The sequence below is a fragment of the Monodelphis domestica genome, chromosome 4 (genome assembly GCF_027887165.1).
Source record: "Monodelphis domestica isolate mMonDom1 chromosome 4, mMonDom1.pri, whole genome shotgun sequence".
Lineage (NCBI taxonomy): Eukaryota > Metazoa > Chordata > Mammalia > Didelphimorphia > Didelphidae > Monodelphis > Monodelphis domestica.
This window is the reverse complement of record NC_077230.1, coordinates 89,243,472-89,260,061: the sequence shown is the minus strand read 5'-3', so window position 1 is coordinate 89,260,061 and position 16,590 is coordinate 89,243,472. Positions and strand designations below refer to the sequence as shown.

General features: G+C 39.6%; 1 protein-coding gene across 10 annotated transcripts in view; it reads left to right on the top strand.

Moving 5' to 3' along the window:
- Positions 1–16,590, top strand: part of MYLK (myosin light chain kinase) — a 475,306-nt gene that overhangs the window by 137,914 nt on the left and 320,802 nt on the right. For 2 of the 10 annotated variants that reach the window (XM_007493809.3, XM_007493807.3), the window contains exon 1: positions 15,563–15,885. The exons of 4 other annotated variants lie outside the window; for them this stretch is intronic. Coding sequence is in view for 1 of the 6 variants with exons in the window: in XM_007493806.3 (XP_007493868.2) it covers positions 15,856–15,889 (34 nt within the window). In the remaining 5 variants the exon portion in view is untranslated. 4 more of the 10 variants (XM_056793548.1, XM_007493806.3, XM_007493810.3 and 1 more) reach the window with 4 other exon arrangements.

Genomic DNA, 16,590 nt, shown 5'->3' with positions numbered 1-16,590 from the left:
GCACTCCTGTTTCCATTCTTTCTTCTCTCTCTAGCTGACTATTGAAATATCCTCCTGGCCCAAGCATCTCCAGACTCATTGGATGATTCCTCATTTTGTTTAATGATGCTGCATTGCATATTTTTATGCATGTTAAATGACACTTCACATTGAAAGAGACCTCAAGTTTGCTTGTTGAAGTGAGTTGAAGCCTGTGAATTATTTTGGAAGTAGTAGAAGGAGGGTTATCCAAAATTTGAAGAGAAACTGGAACACCAGATGTGGATGGGGATAGCTCATTGACTTCTTGTCTCCTCTGTATTGGCTTAAATTATACATCTGATTTCTGCTGCTTTGCTAGCTTTCTCCTTTCACATTGAAGCTGCCTATATGTTTCCAAATTTGTCTAGATGCCAGATGCATCACTATTTCACTCTCTTCAGCAGTATAGTCATTCTCTTCAAGCCATTGCAATTGATTTTTGGTAACAATTAAAACATCTGATAAATGGAATGTGTCAAGCTTTCTCAGTGTATCCTTCTGGCCAAGAAATTGAATCTACCCTTTGAATTCTGAAAGCTAAAGGGATTCCTCTTTTCTTTTTTTTTATTACTTGGATCTTATTAACTTGAATCTTCTTGTCTTCAGGGACATAGTGTTATGGGAGGGTTAAAAGAAGGGTACTTTAGAATTCCAGGTACACCTTCATAATGAATATGCTCCTTTGTTCTGATCACCCTTATCCCCATTTACGACTTGGCTGTATTTGGGTCTAGCTCCTAATTTTACCCACTCTTGCATAGTGTTTAAATCAGGTGATATGTTCTATTATTATCCACTGTGATTAGTATTAATAAACACCAAAGAACAGAACAACAACAACAAAAACAAAAATATTGCTTCCTAACATATGTGCTATTTGCCTTTGGGCTCTTTAAAAAATTAAATACCCCTCAGCGTCAGTCAAGATTCAGAGTTTCATGCCAATAAGGACCTTGGAGAGCAACCAAGTGCTGGAGAGCAATGGAAGGTTCTCTGGTAGCCAACCTGAGTTCTCAATTGCCAACCTACCCTATGTTTTTCTCTGGCCAAAGTCAATTACTTTGCAGATTAGTACCTACTGACTCACCAAAAGGTTATAAGGGGGGTTAAAAGAAGGGTTCAAACTAGCTATCTATATATAAAATAAAAGGTTTATTTAGCTAAAAAGGAAAAGGGACCAGGGAATAATTTACTTCTAACCCACCACAAATATTAAAACCCTAAACATTCTAAAATTATCCTAAATGAAGTAATTAAAATAGTAATTAAATTAAAGGAGGGATTTGTAGAGGCAAAGACAAAAAGGGCCCAAAGAAATCTTACAAGATAGAAGTCCTTCTTTGATTCAGACAGTCATCCCAGTAAGATGTCACCAGCAACAGGAGAAATCCATTTCTCTGTACCAGCAGCAGGAACAGGAAGAATATCATGATAGCTAAAGGAAAAGGAACCACTGGCTTTCTGTGTCCACCCCAGAAATTACTAGATGGCTACCCTCTAGGTTATCCTGACAGCTAAAGAAAATGCAGCCTCTCACTCCTCCAGAGTCCGCCAACTGCCAACTGCCTCTGTGTTCAGTGCTAGTTCCTGAGAGTTCTGAGTGGAATGTTGGCCCTGTCATTGCTGTGTGGGATCTCTTTGCTTCTTGTTTTTTGCAAAGCTAATCCCTTATAACTATAGTATCCATAGTGATAGTCATTCACTTACATATAGAAGCCATTGAACCCATTTAGAGAAATAATTAAACCATAGAATCAAAATAGATGTTAAGAAAGTCATCTTGGCTCACTGAACACTTGTCAATGATACTATATATTACATTATTTGAGACAAGATGGCATTTGAGAAGCCAGATGACATGAGAAGGATTTCCCTTAAGATAAGCATGAGACAGAAGATAACATAATGACTTTGGAGTCAAAAGACTTGAATTCAAATCTGACTTCTGATACTTAATACCTTTGTGACCTTAAGACAATGACACAACCTCTCTGGGCCTCAGTTTCCTCATCAGTTAATAAAAGAGTTGGATCTGATGACATCTGAGTTCCCATCTAGCTCTGAATCTACTATCTTGTAATTAAGTCCTTCTTGGCCTTAGCTTTTATAGGCTAGATAATCAAAGAATGAATTTATTTTTTTTTTAGTTCATTTGTTTATTTATTTTTTGACATTATTTTTTTAAATTTAGTCAATTTCAAAAATTATTCATTGGTTATAGAAATCATTTTCTATTCCTTACTTCCCTCCCACCACCCCTCCCATGGCCAATGCACAATTCCACTGGGTATTGCATGTGTCCTTGATTAGAACCCATTTCCATGTTGCTGATATTTGCACTAGGATGTTCATTTAGAGTCTACATCCCAAATCATATCCCCTTTGACCCAAGTCATTAAGCAGTTGTTTTTCTTTGGTGTTTTTACTCCCACAGTTTTCTCTCTGAATGTGGATAGCGTTTTTTCTTCTATATCCCTCTGAGTTGTTCAGGATTAATGCAATTACCACTAATGGAGGAGTCCATTACATTTGATTGTACCACAGTGTATCAGTCTCTGTGTACATTGTTCTCCTGGTTCTGCTCCTTTTGCTCTGCATCACTTCCTGGAGGTTGTTCCAGTTCCCATGGAATTCCTCCACTTTATTATTCCTTTGAGCACAATAGTATTCCATCACCAACATATACCACAATTTGTTCAGCCATTCCCCAACTGAAGGGCATCCCCTCATTTTCCAATTTTTTTGCAACCACAAAAAAAGCAGCTATGAATATTCTTGTACGTGTATTTCTCTTTATTATCTCTATGGATACAAGCCCAGCAGTACTATGGCTGGGTCAAAAGGCAGACAGTCTTTTAGCGTCCTTTGGGCATAGTTCCAAATTGCCCTCCAGAATGGTTGGATCAATTCACAACTCCATCCACAATGAATTAATGTCTCTACTTTGCCACATCCCCTCCAGCATTCATTGCTTTCCATAGCTGTCATATTATTCAATCTGCTAGGTGTGAGGTGATATCTCAGAGTTGTTTTGATTTACATCTCTCTATCAGAGATTTAGAACACTTTTTTCATGTGCTTATTAATGATTTTTATTTCTTTGACTGAAATTTGCCTATTCATGTTCCTTGCCCATTTATCAATTGGAGAATGACTTGATTTTTTGTACAATTGATTTAGTTCTTTGTAAAGTTGAGTAATTAGACCTTTGTCAGAGGTTTTTGTTATGAAGATTTTTCCCCAGTTTGTTATTTTCCTTCTAATTTTGGTTACATTGGTTTTGTTTGTACAAAAACTTTTTAAATTGATGTAGTCAAAATTATTTATTTTACATTTTGGGACTCTTTCTAAGTCTTGCTTGGTTTTAAAATCTTTCCCTTCCCAAAGGTCTGACATGTATACTATTCTGTGTTCACCTAATTTACTTATAGTTTGCTTCTTTATGTTCAGGTCATTCACCCATTCTGAGTTTATCTTGATGTAGGGTGTGAGGTGTTCATTCAATCTTAATCTCTCCCACGCTGTCTTCCAATTTTCCCAGCAGTTTTTGTTGAATAGTGGATTTTTGTCCCAAAAGCTGGGATCTTGGGGCTTGTCATAGACTTTTGCTGAGGTCACTTATCTCAAGTCTATTCCCCTGATCCTCCTTTCTGTCTCTTAACCAATACCAAATTGTTTTGATGACCACTGCTTTACAATATAGTTTGAGATCTGGTACTGCAAGACCACCTTCCTTTGTATTTTTTTTCATTATTTCCCTGGGTATCCTTGATCTTTTGTTCTTACAAATGAACTTTGTTATGGCTTTTTTCTAATTCAGTGAAAAAGTTTTTTGGAAGTTCGATGGGTATGGCACTAAATAGATAGATAAGTTTGAGTAGGATGTTCATTTTTATTATGTTAGCTCATCCTACCCATGAGCAATCAATGTTTTTCCAATTGCTCAGATCTAGTTTTAATTGTGTGGAAAGTGTTTTGTAGTTGTGTTCATTTAGTTCCCATCTTTGTCTCGCAGATAGATTCCTAAGTATTTTATATTATCTAAGGTGATTTTGAATGGAATTTCTCTTTCTAATTCTTGCTGCTGAGATGTGTTGGAGATATATAGAAATGCTGATGACTTATGTTGGTTTATTTTGTATCCTGCAACTTTGCTAAAGTTGTTGATTATTTTGACTAGCTTTTGAGTTGATTCTCTAGGATTCTTTAAGTAGACCATCATATCATCTTCAAAGAATGATAGCTTGGTCCCCTCATTGCCAATTTTAATACCTCTAATTTCTTTTTTTCTCTAATTGCTACAACTAGTGTTTCTAGGACAATGTTAAATAATAGAGGTGATAATGGGCATCCTTGTTTCACTCCTGATCTTATTGGGAACACATCTAGTTTATCCCCATTGCAGATGATGTTGGCTCATGGTTTTAGATAGATACCGTTTATTGTTTTTAGGTAAGACTCTTCTATTCCTCTACTTTCTAGTGTTTTCAATAGGAATGGGTGTTGTATTTTGTCCAAGACTTTTTTTGCATCTATTGAAAAAATCATGTGATTTTTGTTGGTTTGCTTGTTGATATGGTCAATTCTGTGGATGGTTTTCCTAATATTGAACCAACCCTGCATTCCTGATATAAATCCTACCTGATCATAGTGAATAATCCTCCTGATCACTTGCTGGAGTCTTTTTGCTAGTATCCTATTTAACATTTTTGCATTTATGTTCATTAAGGAGATTGGTCTGTAGTTTTTTCTCCATTTTTGACCTGCATGACTTTGGATTCAGTACCACGTTTGTGTCATAAAAGGAATTTGGTAGAACTTCCTCTTTGCTTATTATGTCAAATAGTTTGTGTAGTATTGGGATTAGTTTTTCTTTGAATGTTTGATAGAATTCACTTGTGAATCCATCAGGCCCTGGGGATTTTTTCTTAGGGAGTTCTTTGATGGCTTGTTCAATTTCTTTTTCTGATATGGGATTATTTAAGAATTCTATTTCTTCTTCTGTTAATCTAGGCAATTTATATTTTTGTAAATATTCATCCATATCACCTAGATTGGCATATTTATTGCCATATAATTGGGCAAAAAAGTTTTTAATGATTGCCTTAATTTCCTCTTAATTGGAGGTGAGGTTTCCCTTTTCATCTATGATACTGTTAATTTGGTTTTCTTCTTTCCTTTTTTTAAATTAGATTGACCAGTACTTTGTCTATTTTTTTTTCAACATTCCAGCTTCTAGTCTTATTTATTATTTCAATAGTTTTATCACTTTTGATTTTATTAATTTCTCCCATAGTTTTTAGGATCTCTAATTTAGTTTTCTTCTGGGGGGTTTTAATTTGTTCGCTTTCAAGTTTTTTGATTTGCTTGTCCAATTCATTGATATCTACTCTCCCTAATTTGTTAATATATGAACTCAAAGATATAACTTTTCCCCTGAGTACTGCTTTGGCTGCATCCCATAGATTTTGAAAGAATGTCTCATCATTGTCATTTTCTTCAATGAAATTATTAATTGTTTCTCTGATTTGTTCACTAATTAACCAATTTTGCAGAATCATATAATTTAATTTCCAATTAATTTTTGATTTGGCTCTCCATGTACCCTTACTGATCATTATTTTTATTGCCTTATGATCTGAAAAGGTTGCATTTATTATTTCTGCTTTTATGCATTTGTATGCCATGTTTTTATGACCTAGTATATGGTCAGTCTTTGTGAATGTACCATGTGCTGCTGAAAAGAAGGTGTATTCATCTTTGTCCCTATTTATTTTTCTCCATGTATCTAATAACTCTAATTTTTATAAGATTTCATTCACCTCTTTTACCTCTTTCTTATTTATTTTTTTATTTGATTTATCTAAATTTGATAGTGGTAGGTTCAGGTCTCCCACTAGTATAGTTTTACTATCTATTTCCTCCTTCAATTCTACTAGTTTCTCCATTAGAAATTTGGGTGCTATACCATTTGGTGCATACACATTGATTACTGATGTTTCCTCATTGTCTATACTCCCTTTTATCAGGATGTATTTACCTTCCCTATCCCTTTTAATCAGATCTATTTTTACTTTGGCTTTTACTTTTTTTTTGTTATCATGATTGCAACTCTTGCTTTCTTTCTATCAGTTGAGGCCTAATAGGTCTTGCTCCAACCTTTAATTCTGACCTTGTGAGTATTTATCCACCTCAGGTGTTTTTCTTGTAGACAACATATAGTAGAATTTTGGATTCTAATCCACTCTCACATTCATTTATGTTTTATGGGTGAGTTCATCCCATTCATGTTCAAAGTTACAATTGTCACTTGTGAATTCCCTAGCATTTTGATATCCTCTGCTAGTACTGTCCTTTGTTATTTTGCTATATCCTTTTAAACCAGTGGTTTACTTTTAATCAGTCCCCCTAATCCCCTTCCTTGATATGCTTCCCTTTCTGTTCCCTCACTTTTTGTTCCCTTCTTGTTTATTTTTAGGGTCTGTTAAGTTCCCTATCCCCTCTCCTTCTCTCCCTTTTTGTACTCCCTCCCTCCTACCCCCTTAGTTTCCCCTTCTCCCTTATCCTATAGGATAAGATAGAATTCAAGATCCCAATGGATCTAGATGCTCTTCCCTCTCAGCGTTGATTTCAATGAGAGTAAGGTTTAAGTATTACCTATTTGCACTCTCTTCCTCTCCTTCTTATAAGAGTATTCTTTCCCTCCCCTTCCCATGTGTATCTTTGTGTGAAAAAGATTGTTCTATTTTATTTCTTCAAGTATCTCTTGGTACTATCATTGATTCCCTCCCACCCTTCTTCTTCTTTTTTTTTTGCATATCATCTTATAGCCCTTAATGCCCCAATCTTTTCCTATGAGTGATTCTTCTAATTACTATAATAATGAATATATTTTTTGAGAGTTACAAATAACATTTCCCCCATATATTAATATGTGTGTGTGTGTGTGTATATATATATATATATATATATATATATATATATATATATAATTTGATCTAATTGTAGCCCTTAAAGAAGAGATTTTGAATTTTTTAAAAATTCTCCTTTTTGGGGGCAGCTGGGTGGCTCAGTGGATTGAGAGTCAGGCCTAGAGATGGGAGGTCCTAGGTTCAAATCTGGCCTCAGACACTTCCCAGCTGTGTGACCCTGGGCAAGTCACTTGACCCCCATTGCCTAGCCCTTACCATTCTTCTGCCTTGGAGCCAATACACAGTTATTGACTCCAAGATGGAAGGTAAGGGTTTAAAAAAAAATTCTCCTTTTCCCTCTCTTTCATATTTACCTTTTTATGTTTCTCTTGATTTTTGTGTTTGGACATCAAACTTTCCACCTAGTTCTGGTCTTTCCTTTAAAAATACTTGGAAATCTTCTATTTTGTTGAATGCCCATACTTTCCCCTGGAAGTATATAGTCAGTTTTGATGAATAGGTTATTCTTGCTTGAAGAACCAGTGCTCTTGCCTTTCTGAATATCATGTTTCAGGCCTTGCGGTCCTTTAGTGTGGAAGCTTCCAGGTCTTGTGTGATCCTGATTGGTGCTTCTTGGTATCTGAATTGTCTCTTTTTGGCTTCTTGTAGAATTTTCTCCTTAGCTTGAAAACTCTGGAATTTGGCAATTACATTCCTGGGAGTTGCCTGTTGAGGATTTAGTGTAAAGGGTTTTCTATGAACTCTTTCAATGTCTATTTTGCCCCCTTGTTCAAGAACATCAGGGGAGTTTTCTTGGATGATTTCTTATAGTATGATGTCAAGATTTCTGTTTATTTCTGTCTTTTCAGGTAAATTTTCAAATTGTCTCTCCTTCCTCTATTTTCCTGATTTGTCACCTTGTCAGTGAGATATTTTATGTTTTCTTCTAATTTGTCAGTCTTTTGACTTTGCTTTATTAATTCTTGCTGTTTTGGAAGATCATTGTCTTCCAGCTGCCCAATTCTGGTCTTTAAAGACTGGTTTTCCTTTTCAGTTTTGTCTGTCCTGCTTTTTTGTGTCTTCCAGCTGTTTCTCCAATTGGGAGTCCTTGTCCCTTAGACTGTTGATTTCTCTTTGAATTATTTTCCACTTTTCTTTCCAGAAGGCTTCCATCTTTTTGATAAGCTCCAATTTGAATTCTTCCAGAGCTTGTGGACAATTTCCATTTTTTGGGAAAGTTTTGATTTTGTCTGAATTTCTTCCTCTTTTTCCTCTGTTGCCTGGGTTTTCCCTCTGTAAAAATTTTCCAGGGTCAATGCCTTCTTCCTGTTTTTCTTAGAGGGTGTTTGTTGGTCCTGGGCACAATTAGCCATCCTTATGGTGGTTTTCCCTTCCCTTTTTAGTCAGAAATCTGAGTGAGATGGGCAGGTTCTCTGTTTATGGAGTTAAGGAGCAAGGCTTTTGCCTGAGGCAAGCTCTCAAACCTCCACAACCTCTGCTGTTCACGAGAGCGCCCACAGTCTGCGCTCCCCAGCGTGCAGGGGTTTCTGGTGTAACTTCTCTCAGGTGTAGGTCCTCGGTGGTCCTAGTCAGCTCCGAAGGACCTAGAGGTGCCACTTGCTCAATCTAGAGGTGCCCCTCGCCCACTCACTAATTCTGGCACATGGTGGCTCTGACTCTGGCTCCGTAGGTGGGTTAGGGGAGGATAGATCGGCTCATGTTTGGGTGGGAGCTTTTTCACCCTCTCATAGTGTGGAAATGCCCAAACCCCACATGCCTTCAATGCTGCGCCCTACTGTAGAGTTCCTCCATTCTTCTGAAATTTATGTTCTTTTGAGGTAGTCTATTTCAGTGGGTACTGGGAAGAGGAAGCGTCCCGTGTCTAGACTGCCACCATGCTTACCTGGAAGTTCAAAAGAATGAATTTAGTACTGAAGTTTGGACCAGTCATGAAGTAATAAAAAAATAGTCATAATCTCTGAGTTGGATAGAATTTGAGAGGTCATTTCATCCAAACCATAACAGAATTCAAATACCCAACATCATCCAGCATCTCCTCGAAGGACCGCCAGAGATGGGGAGCTTACCACCTTCCTTGATAGCTCATTTGCTTTGGAACAAAGGTTCTTCTCTCCACTAGAGAAACTGAGAAGTTTCTTGTACTCTTCTCTCTTTTTGCGTTTTTTTTTCTTCCTCATGTTGCTGCAGAAGGGCTCCAATCAGCCTGTTCTCATTAAATCCTGAATTAAACAAGAATCCTAACGGGAAGGGAGCAGCTCCAAAATACCAGGCTGCTCTAATTCACACTGTGCGTGTGGTTAGACATTTTAATTTGATTTTTTTTTTGAGTGACTCCCTTTTAAGAAATGTAAAAATAACTCTTTACTGGAGTAGGAATCAAACACTGTCATGTGAAGTCCTTCTCACTCTCCCCTCCCCCAGCCCAGCTCCCCAGCAGGAGTTTTAGCTGACTCTGCTGATGCTGGCTGGCCTGGCAGTGGGCAGCTGCTCCCTGCACCCTCAGCTTTTCATATGTTTTATAAAAGGAGTGCCCTGGGAAGCCTTGGGGCAAGAGAGAGAGGCTGGCTTCATGACCTGGAGGTGAGCTATGGTGTGAGGGACCAAAGGGAGCCTGTGATCTGTGTGCATGAGAATTAGGGGCGTGAGGGGCTCTGGTGCTCAGGGTTTCCTATGGGAGAGTCAGAGAGCTAAACTTCTGGAATGGAGCTAAGGACTGAGCCTATTGGGCTGGCTGGGAAGACTAGAGACACAGACACCAAAAGGGGCTTAACGGCATCAAACAGCTGGGGCAAGAAGGAACTAGTGCTCTGGTTTTCAAAGTTAAACATGCCTGGCAATCCTGAGAATTGGGTTCTTTCAGATGACTTTACCTTCTTTTTGGGGGGGTCACCTATATATCAGTTCTGTCATATGCCCCATCAGTCACCTTCCTCTGACCCAGCCCTTGTTATTGTGTTTGTTCAATCATTTCTCAGTCATATCTAACTCTCCGTGACCTCATTTAGGGTTTTCTTGGCAAAGACACTAGCATGCGTTGCTATTTCCTTCTCCAGCTCATTTTACAGATGAGGAAACTGAGGCAAACAAGATTAAGTGCTTTACCCAGGATCATACAGTTAATAAATGTCTGAGGCCAGATTTGAACTCATGACGATGAGTCTTCTTGACTTCTGGACCTGCGTCTATCCACTTTGCCATCTAACAATCCAGAAAAGTTCCTCCTTACAACAAAATAGGATAGGCTACTGCAGTTTAAAGGGGCCACAGCAGTCATTTGTCTAACACTGAGGTAGCTTTCCTCTCTACAACATTCCTTCCTTTATGCTTTGGGGAACTGGCTACTCTATTAGATATCCAAGTATATTTGGCTCTGGTTATTAGACAGTTTTTTTTCTCATTTGAGCTGAAATCTGCTTCCCTGTCAAATTGATAGTTTTGAAGCATATCATATCACTTCCTCTTTCCTATTCAATAAACTCTAGTGGTTCGCTATCACTTAAAGGTCAAATATAAAATTATCTGTTTGTCATTCAAAGTTCTTTGTAACTGGGTCTCTTCCTACTTTTCCCGTGTTCTTTTATCATTTTTGTTGTTCACTTGTTTGCAGTCATGCCTTGACTCTTTGTGACCCAATTTGGGGTTCTCTTGGCAAAGATACTAGAGTAGTTTGACATTTCCTTCTCCAGCTCATTTGACAGATGAGGAAACCGAGGTAAACAAGGATAAGTGTCTTGCCTAGGGCCATATAGCTAGTAAGTGTCTTACTCCATTACTCCATTGTATGTAATATAGTGACACTGTCCTCCTTGCAGTACAGTAAATAAGACAGACACTCCATCTTCTGACTGGCAACTACATGGTGCAGTGGATAGAGAGCCAGAATTGGAATCAGGAAAGTCTGAATTCAAATCCACCCTAAGATACTTACAAGCTGTGTGATCCTGGGCAAGTCACTTAACCCTATTTGTCTCAGTTAGGGCAGCTGAGTAGTACAATACATAGAGTGCTGGGTCTGGATTCAGGAAAACTCATCTTTCGGAGTCCAGATCTAGCTATGTGATCCTGGGCAAGTTACTTAGCCCTGTTTCCCTCACTTTCCTCATCTGTCAAATGAGCTTTGAAGGAAACAGCAAACCACTTTACTATCTTTGCCAAGAAAACCCCAAACAAGAGCATGAAAAGTCAGACATGGCTGAAAATGGCTGAATAACAGCAATCTCCTGATGGTGCGTTTTCACTGACCATCCAGCCTAGAATGCTTTTTATCTCATTTTTTTACATTACTTTCTAACTTCATCTAGGTCTCAACTAAAATCCCTCCTTCTACAAAAAGCCTTTTCTTATCCCCCTTAGTGCTAGTCTCTGTTGATCATCTCCAACTCATCCTGTATATTTCTTCCTTGTAAGTAGTTGCTTAAATAATGTCTTTCCCATTAGATAGTGAGTTCTTTGAAATTAAGGATTATCATTTGCCTTTCTTTCTAGCTTCAGCATTTAACCCAATACCTTGCACACAGGAAATGCTTAATAAATGTTTTCTAAGTGTCATTTATACTAATTTTGTCTTAATTCTATTCTCTAGAACTATGACAGATTTGATAGAAGAGTAAATGGCTATATGGGTAGATTGATAGATAGGCAGACAGGTAGGTGGGTGGGTGGGTGGATGAATGAATGGGTGGATGGACAGATAGGCGGATGGATAGACAGACAGGATGATGTTTAGGTGGATAGATAGATGATAGATAGATAACATTTATTAAGTACTTTCCAAGTGTCAGGCACTGTGCTAAATATTGAGGATACAAATGTAAGCAAGCAAGACAGTCTTTTTCCTCCACAAGCTTACATTCTAATGTAACACATAACAAGGAGCTGGAATGGAGTACATTGACACATAGGGGCATAGTATATACAAATTGACTTTTTCTTCCATAAAAAAAAAAAAAACTCCAAATTTTTTGAAGACATCTTTTTTAGGTTCAATATTCCTATTTGTTTGTTTGTTTCCCCTGTTAGCCCTTCTTTAGAATGGTTTTTCAGGCTCTTCACTATCATTATCACTGTCTTCTGGATATACTCCAGTTTTTCAGTGTCCTCCTTAAGATGTGGACTTAGATATAATATACAGAACACCCAATCTCATCATTGCTATTACAGTAAGAGAATGACAGTGTCAAGAGTTCTGGATCTGGAAGTCAGGATCTGGGTTCAAATACTGTCTCTTCTCTGCCATTTTTGTGACTTTGGGCAAGTCAGCCACTTAACTCTTTTTTTGGCTTTCTAGTTTGTAGATTTTTTCCCTGATGGAGAAGATGGGCTTGGGAGGGAAACTATCATATCATCTCACCTCTCCAAGAGAAGGTGACTATGGGAGGAGTTTCTGCAGTCACAAGTTCAACCCTAGGATATTAGGGATTGCAATTAAAATATTTAGCCTTGGAAATGCAAAAATCTAGATTAGTTATTCTACATAGTAAGAGATAAGATAAGGTTGAGAGGTTCCCATGGAGACCTAAGTTATCCATTTCTATCTTGTCCCTCAGAAAGAAGCGAAGGAGCAGAGTGGAAACCTACCAGGGTAACTATTCCCTATTTTCTTCATAGAAGCAATATGGTAGGCAGCTAGAGGTAGCACAATGGCTAGAGCACCAGACCTAAAGTCAGAAGGACTTGGGTTCAAATCTGACTTCACAGGCTTCCTAGCTGTGTGGCCCCAGGAAAGTTAGTTAACCCCAATTGCCTAGCCCTTGCTGCTCTTCTGTTTTAGAATTGATACTAAGACAGAAGTTAAGGGTTTAAAAAAAAAAGTAATATTGTTCAAATTGAAAAAAAAAACACTAGACTTGAAATCAGGATAGACTTCTTTGAGCCTCACTAGCTAAGTAATCATAGTTATGTCACCTAACCTATATGAGTCTCAGTTGCCTTTTCTGCAAAGTGGAGATGATGATAGTACCTTTTGCACCAAGTATTATTGTTAGTATCATAGAGGCTTATAGATTTTAGAGCTGAAAGAGACCTTAGAGATCATAAAACTCATCACTAAACCATTTATAGCAAAGCAAGAGTTGTCTTCTTAATTTTTTTAGTAGTCTTTCAATTGCATCTAACTCTTCATGAGCCTTTTTGGGGTTTTCTTGGCAGAGGTACTGAATAACTTGCCATTTCCTTCTCCAGGTCATTTTACAGATGAGGAAACTGAGGCAAACAGTTCAGTGGCTTTCCCAGGTTTACACAGCTAGTAAATGTCTCAGGCAAATTTGAATTCAGGAAGATACATCTTCCTGATTCCAGACCTAGATTCTATTCATTGGTGCCACCTAGCTGCTCCTATTTCATTTCATACGTGGAGCATAATTTGCCCAGTAAAGAGACTATATCATGCCTAAAAGCATTACCTACCCCATTGGGATGTATGGGGTATTCAGAGAAGACAAGCACCTCTGGCATGAAGGCTTGCCAAGCCCTTTTCTTCAGGGCCATTTTCGTCCTTTGGTGTCCACCTGTCACTCAGCTCTCGTCTGTGGCTCCAAGAAGCTATAGCATGTCCAGTGGCCACTAAGCCATCTGGGCAGACAGGCTAAACCAGGTTGAAGGTAACCAACAGTGCCCAAACCCACTGGCGAATTAGTCTACCCCAAGTATGTGAAGACTTGTGGTGGAATGGGTAAATGAGAATAACAGCCATGAAGGTGCCTGAAGCAAGTGCTGTAGAGCTCTTAGAGCTTGGTTAGACATCCAAGAACCCAGTGCAGCCTGGGCCATTGCCAGGCCTCCTGACTTTTGTCTTACTACTGGAATTTGATGGCTTTGGAAGAGAGTGAGGCTGATGACTTTATACAACTCTACCTCACTTAAAGCCAATTCATGTGCAGATCAACAGACTTGACCAGTGACTTCATTATCAGAATTGTAAACTCCTTAAGGGTAGGGATGGTTTTGCCTTCTTTGTATCTTATCACTTAGAACCCTCCCTGGACCATAATAATATTTAATAAGTGCTTATTGACTTGCTTATAACTGATTGGGTTAGAATGGAGAGAATTTTGCAGGGGGGGGGGGACTGGGGGAGTAATCAGGAGGTTATAGTCCCTGGAGCAGTCCAGAGTCAGGGAGTCAAGAAGGACCCAGGTTTGATTTTGCTCTCAAACATTAACTGTGTAACCCTGGGTAAGTCATTTAACCCAGTTTGCCTCAGGCTTATCTGATCTCTAAGATCAGATATATCTCTCTATAAAATGAGCTGGAGAAGGAAATGGAAAACCACTTTGGTATCTTTGCCAAGAAAAACCTTAAATGGAGTCACCAAGAGTCACATGAAACTGAAAAATATAGATACCAGAATTGCAGTAGTCCAGGTAAGAAATAATGGGGGCCTGAACTAGGTAGTTGGCATTTATATAGAGAGAAGGAAAAGGGTATGAGACATTTTATGGAGGTGGAAAAATCGAAGTTTGGAAGTTGACAGATATGTGGAGTGAGAGAGAGTGAGGAGTCGGGGATAATGCTGAAATTACTGGCCTGGGAGACTGGAATGATGGTGGTAACAGAAGTAGGAAAAGTTCAGACAAGGAGGGTAGGTTTAGAAAGAAAAAGAATGAACTCTATTTGGGCACATTGAGTCTCAGAGGACTATAGGACATGTCATTTGAAATCTCCAGTAGACAATGAAAGCTGTTTTGACAGGAGTTAAGGAGAAGCATTCTGTTGTTCAGTAATTATAGTCATATCTGACTCTTTGAGACCCCATTTGGGGTTTTCTTGGCAAAGATACTGGAGAGTGATTTATCATTTCCTTTTCCAGCTCAGTTTACAGATAAGGAAACCGAGGCAAACAGGGTTAAGTGACTTGTCCAGGATCACACAGCTAGTAAGTGTCTGAGGCTGTATTTGAACTCACAAAGATGAGTCTTTCTGACTTCAGGCACAGCTCTCTGTCCATTGTGTCTCCTAGCTTTACCAGAGAAAGTACCGGGCTGGATGAGATAATGAAACTCTTGATTTGTTAGCCTTAAAGTAGTCTAGAGATGTCAGCTCTTATTCTTAGGTACCTAGTATGATTTCTTAGCATAAAGACCAAGGATCCACTTTAAGCATCTGCCAGAGCTGGCTCTGTGGGGTCTTCCTCTTCCTGGGGCCATGTGGATTGCATGTGCAGTCTATGGAGCCTGGTTCAGATCTGGTCCCAGATTCCTTTAGGGGACCGCAGGAGAACAGTATGTAATCTGTCTGTACCAGACAGACATTGTCTCTTCTTTAGAAGGAATCTGCTTTTCTAACGTTTCTGCTTGGGAAAGCAGAGCTTTACCCCCAAGGCAGACTGCTGGCAACTTGGGGTTGCTGTTCCTAGGCCAGATGGGCCAGGGTGCTAGGGGGCTGTGGTAGGGTTCCTGGTCCAGATGTGGATGCAGGGATGTTCCTGGCCCAGTCGAAGGCCTCTCCTTTCTGCATTTTTCCTCTCTTTTTTGGGCAGAGCCCACGAGAGCAAACTCGGCTCACACACACACTAACACAGTTTGGAATCCGCAGCTCCAAACAAGTAGCAACCTGTGAGCTTCCACTTCTGGTCCCCCAGGGCCTCCATTGAAAACCCGGCCAGCCCACAGCAGCAGAGGGCTTCAAAGGTCACTCCAGCCGGATGGGTTAAAACAACAGATCGACTGGACCGGGCGAAGTTGGCTCAATGGTTAGCAGCCCAGTTGCAACATCTGTGAGCGCCATCAGAACAAAAGCCTTTTAATTCCCTTTGACTTGCGTCTTCCCTTTACTGCCTGTGCTACTGCTTGCTCCCTCCGTTCTCCTTTCACTCCGGGACTCCGGGGAATGGACTTTGGAAAGGAAATCACCGCAATTAAGTGGTGAAGTGGGAAAGCCGCCGGTGGAGTCCTGCCCGCCTCACATGGAACCTGCCGCGGGGAGAGGCTGCCTGGTGGGTAAGGTTTCTCCGCCTTCGCCACGGGGCTCATTTGCCGCTTCACTATGCCATTTTTGAACTTGCCAGCCAGGCAACCGGGACAGGCAGGGCAAAGACGGGGCGGCTCTTCCCTGGATTAGGAGAGATTAGGGCGCATACGGTGAGAATTTGTTGGGATTATCGTGCATTTCAGAACTAACTTCGGCAGGGGGGTGGGGAGGGAAGAGCGTGGGGACTCCCGCAGCTTTTGGGATCTGCCACGCCACTCAGGGATTCAAGTTAGACTTGCCAGCCTGGGAGGGAGCACTTGGGGGTTGGAGGAAGAGGGGGAGGTGAGAGACAGACAGACAGAAATAAGGAGACAGAGATAAAAAGACAGCCAGCCAGCCAGCCAGAGAGAAGCCCGAGACTGTGGAAATTAAGGAAGGTGTTTGCCGGGCATCTTGTCATGAGAGAAAGGTGTTTAAGAAATCAGAGAAATAAAAGGTATTAGGGGCAGCAAAGGAAGAAGCAGAAAACTTGCTCTCATAGCCTGCTTTAACAACCAAGTGTGTTTGACACTGAATTAAAGGAGAGACTTTTAGTTGTAATCCTCCCTCCCCTCCTCCTGCAATAAATAAATAAATAAATAAGAGTACTATAATGCCTACCTTGGGATTAAACGCTTAAATATTGAGACAAAGTTTTCTTTTCTCCCTAATTGGACTCAGGAGATAATTT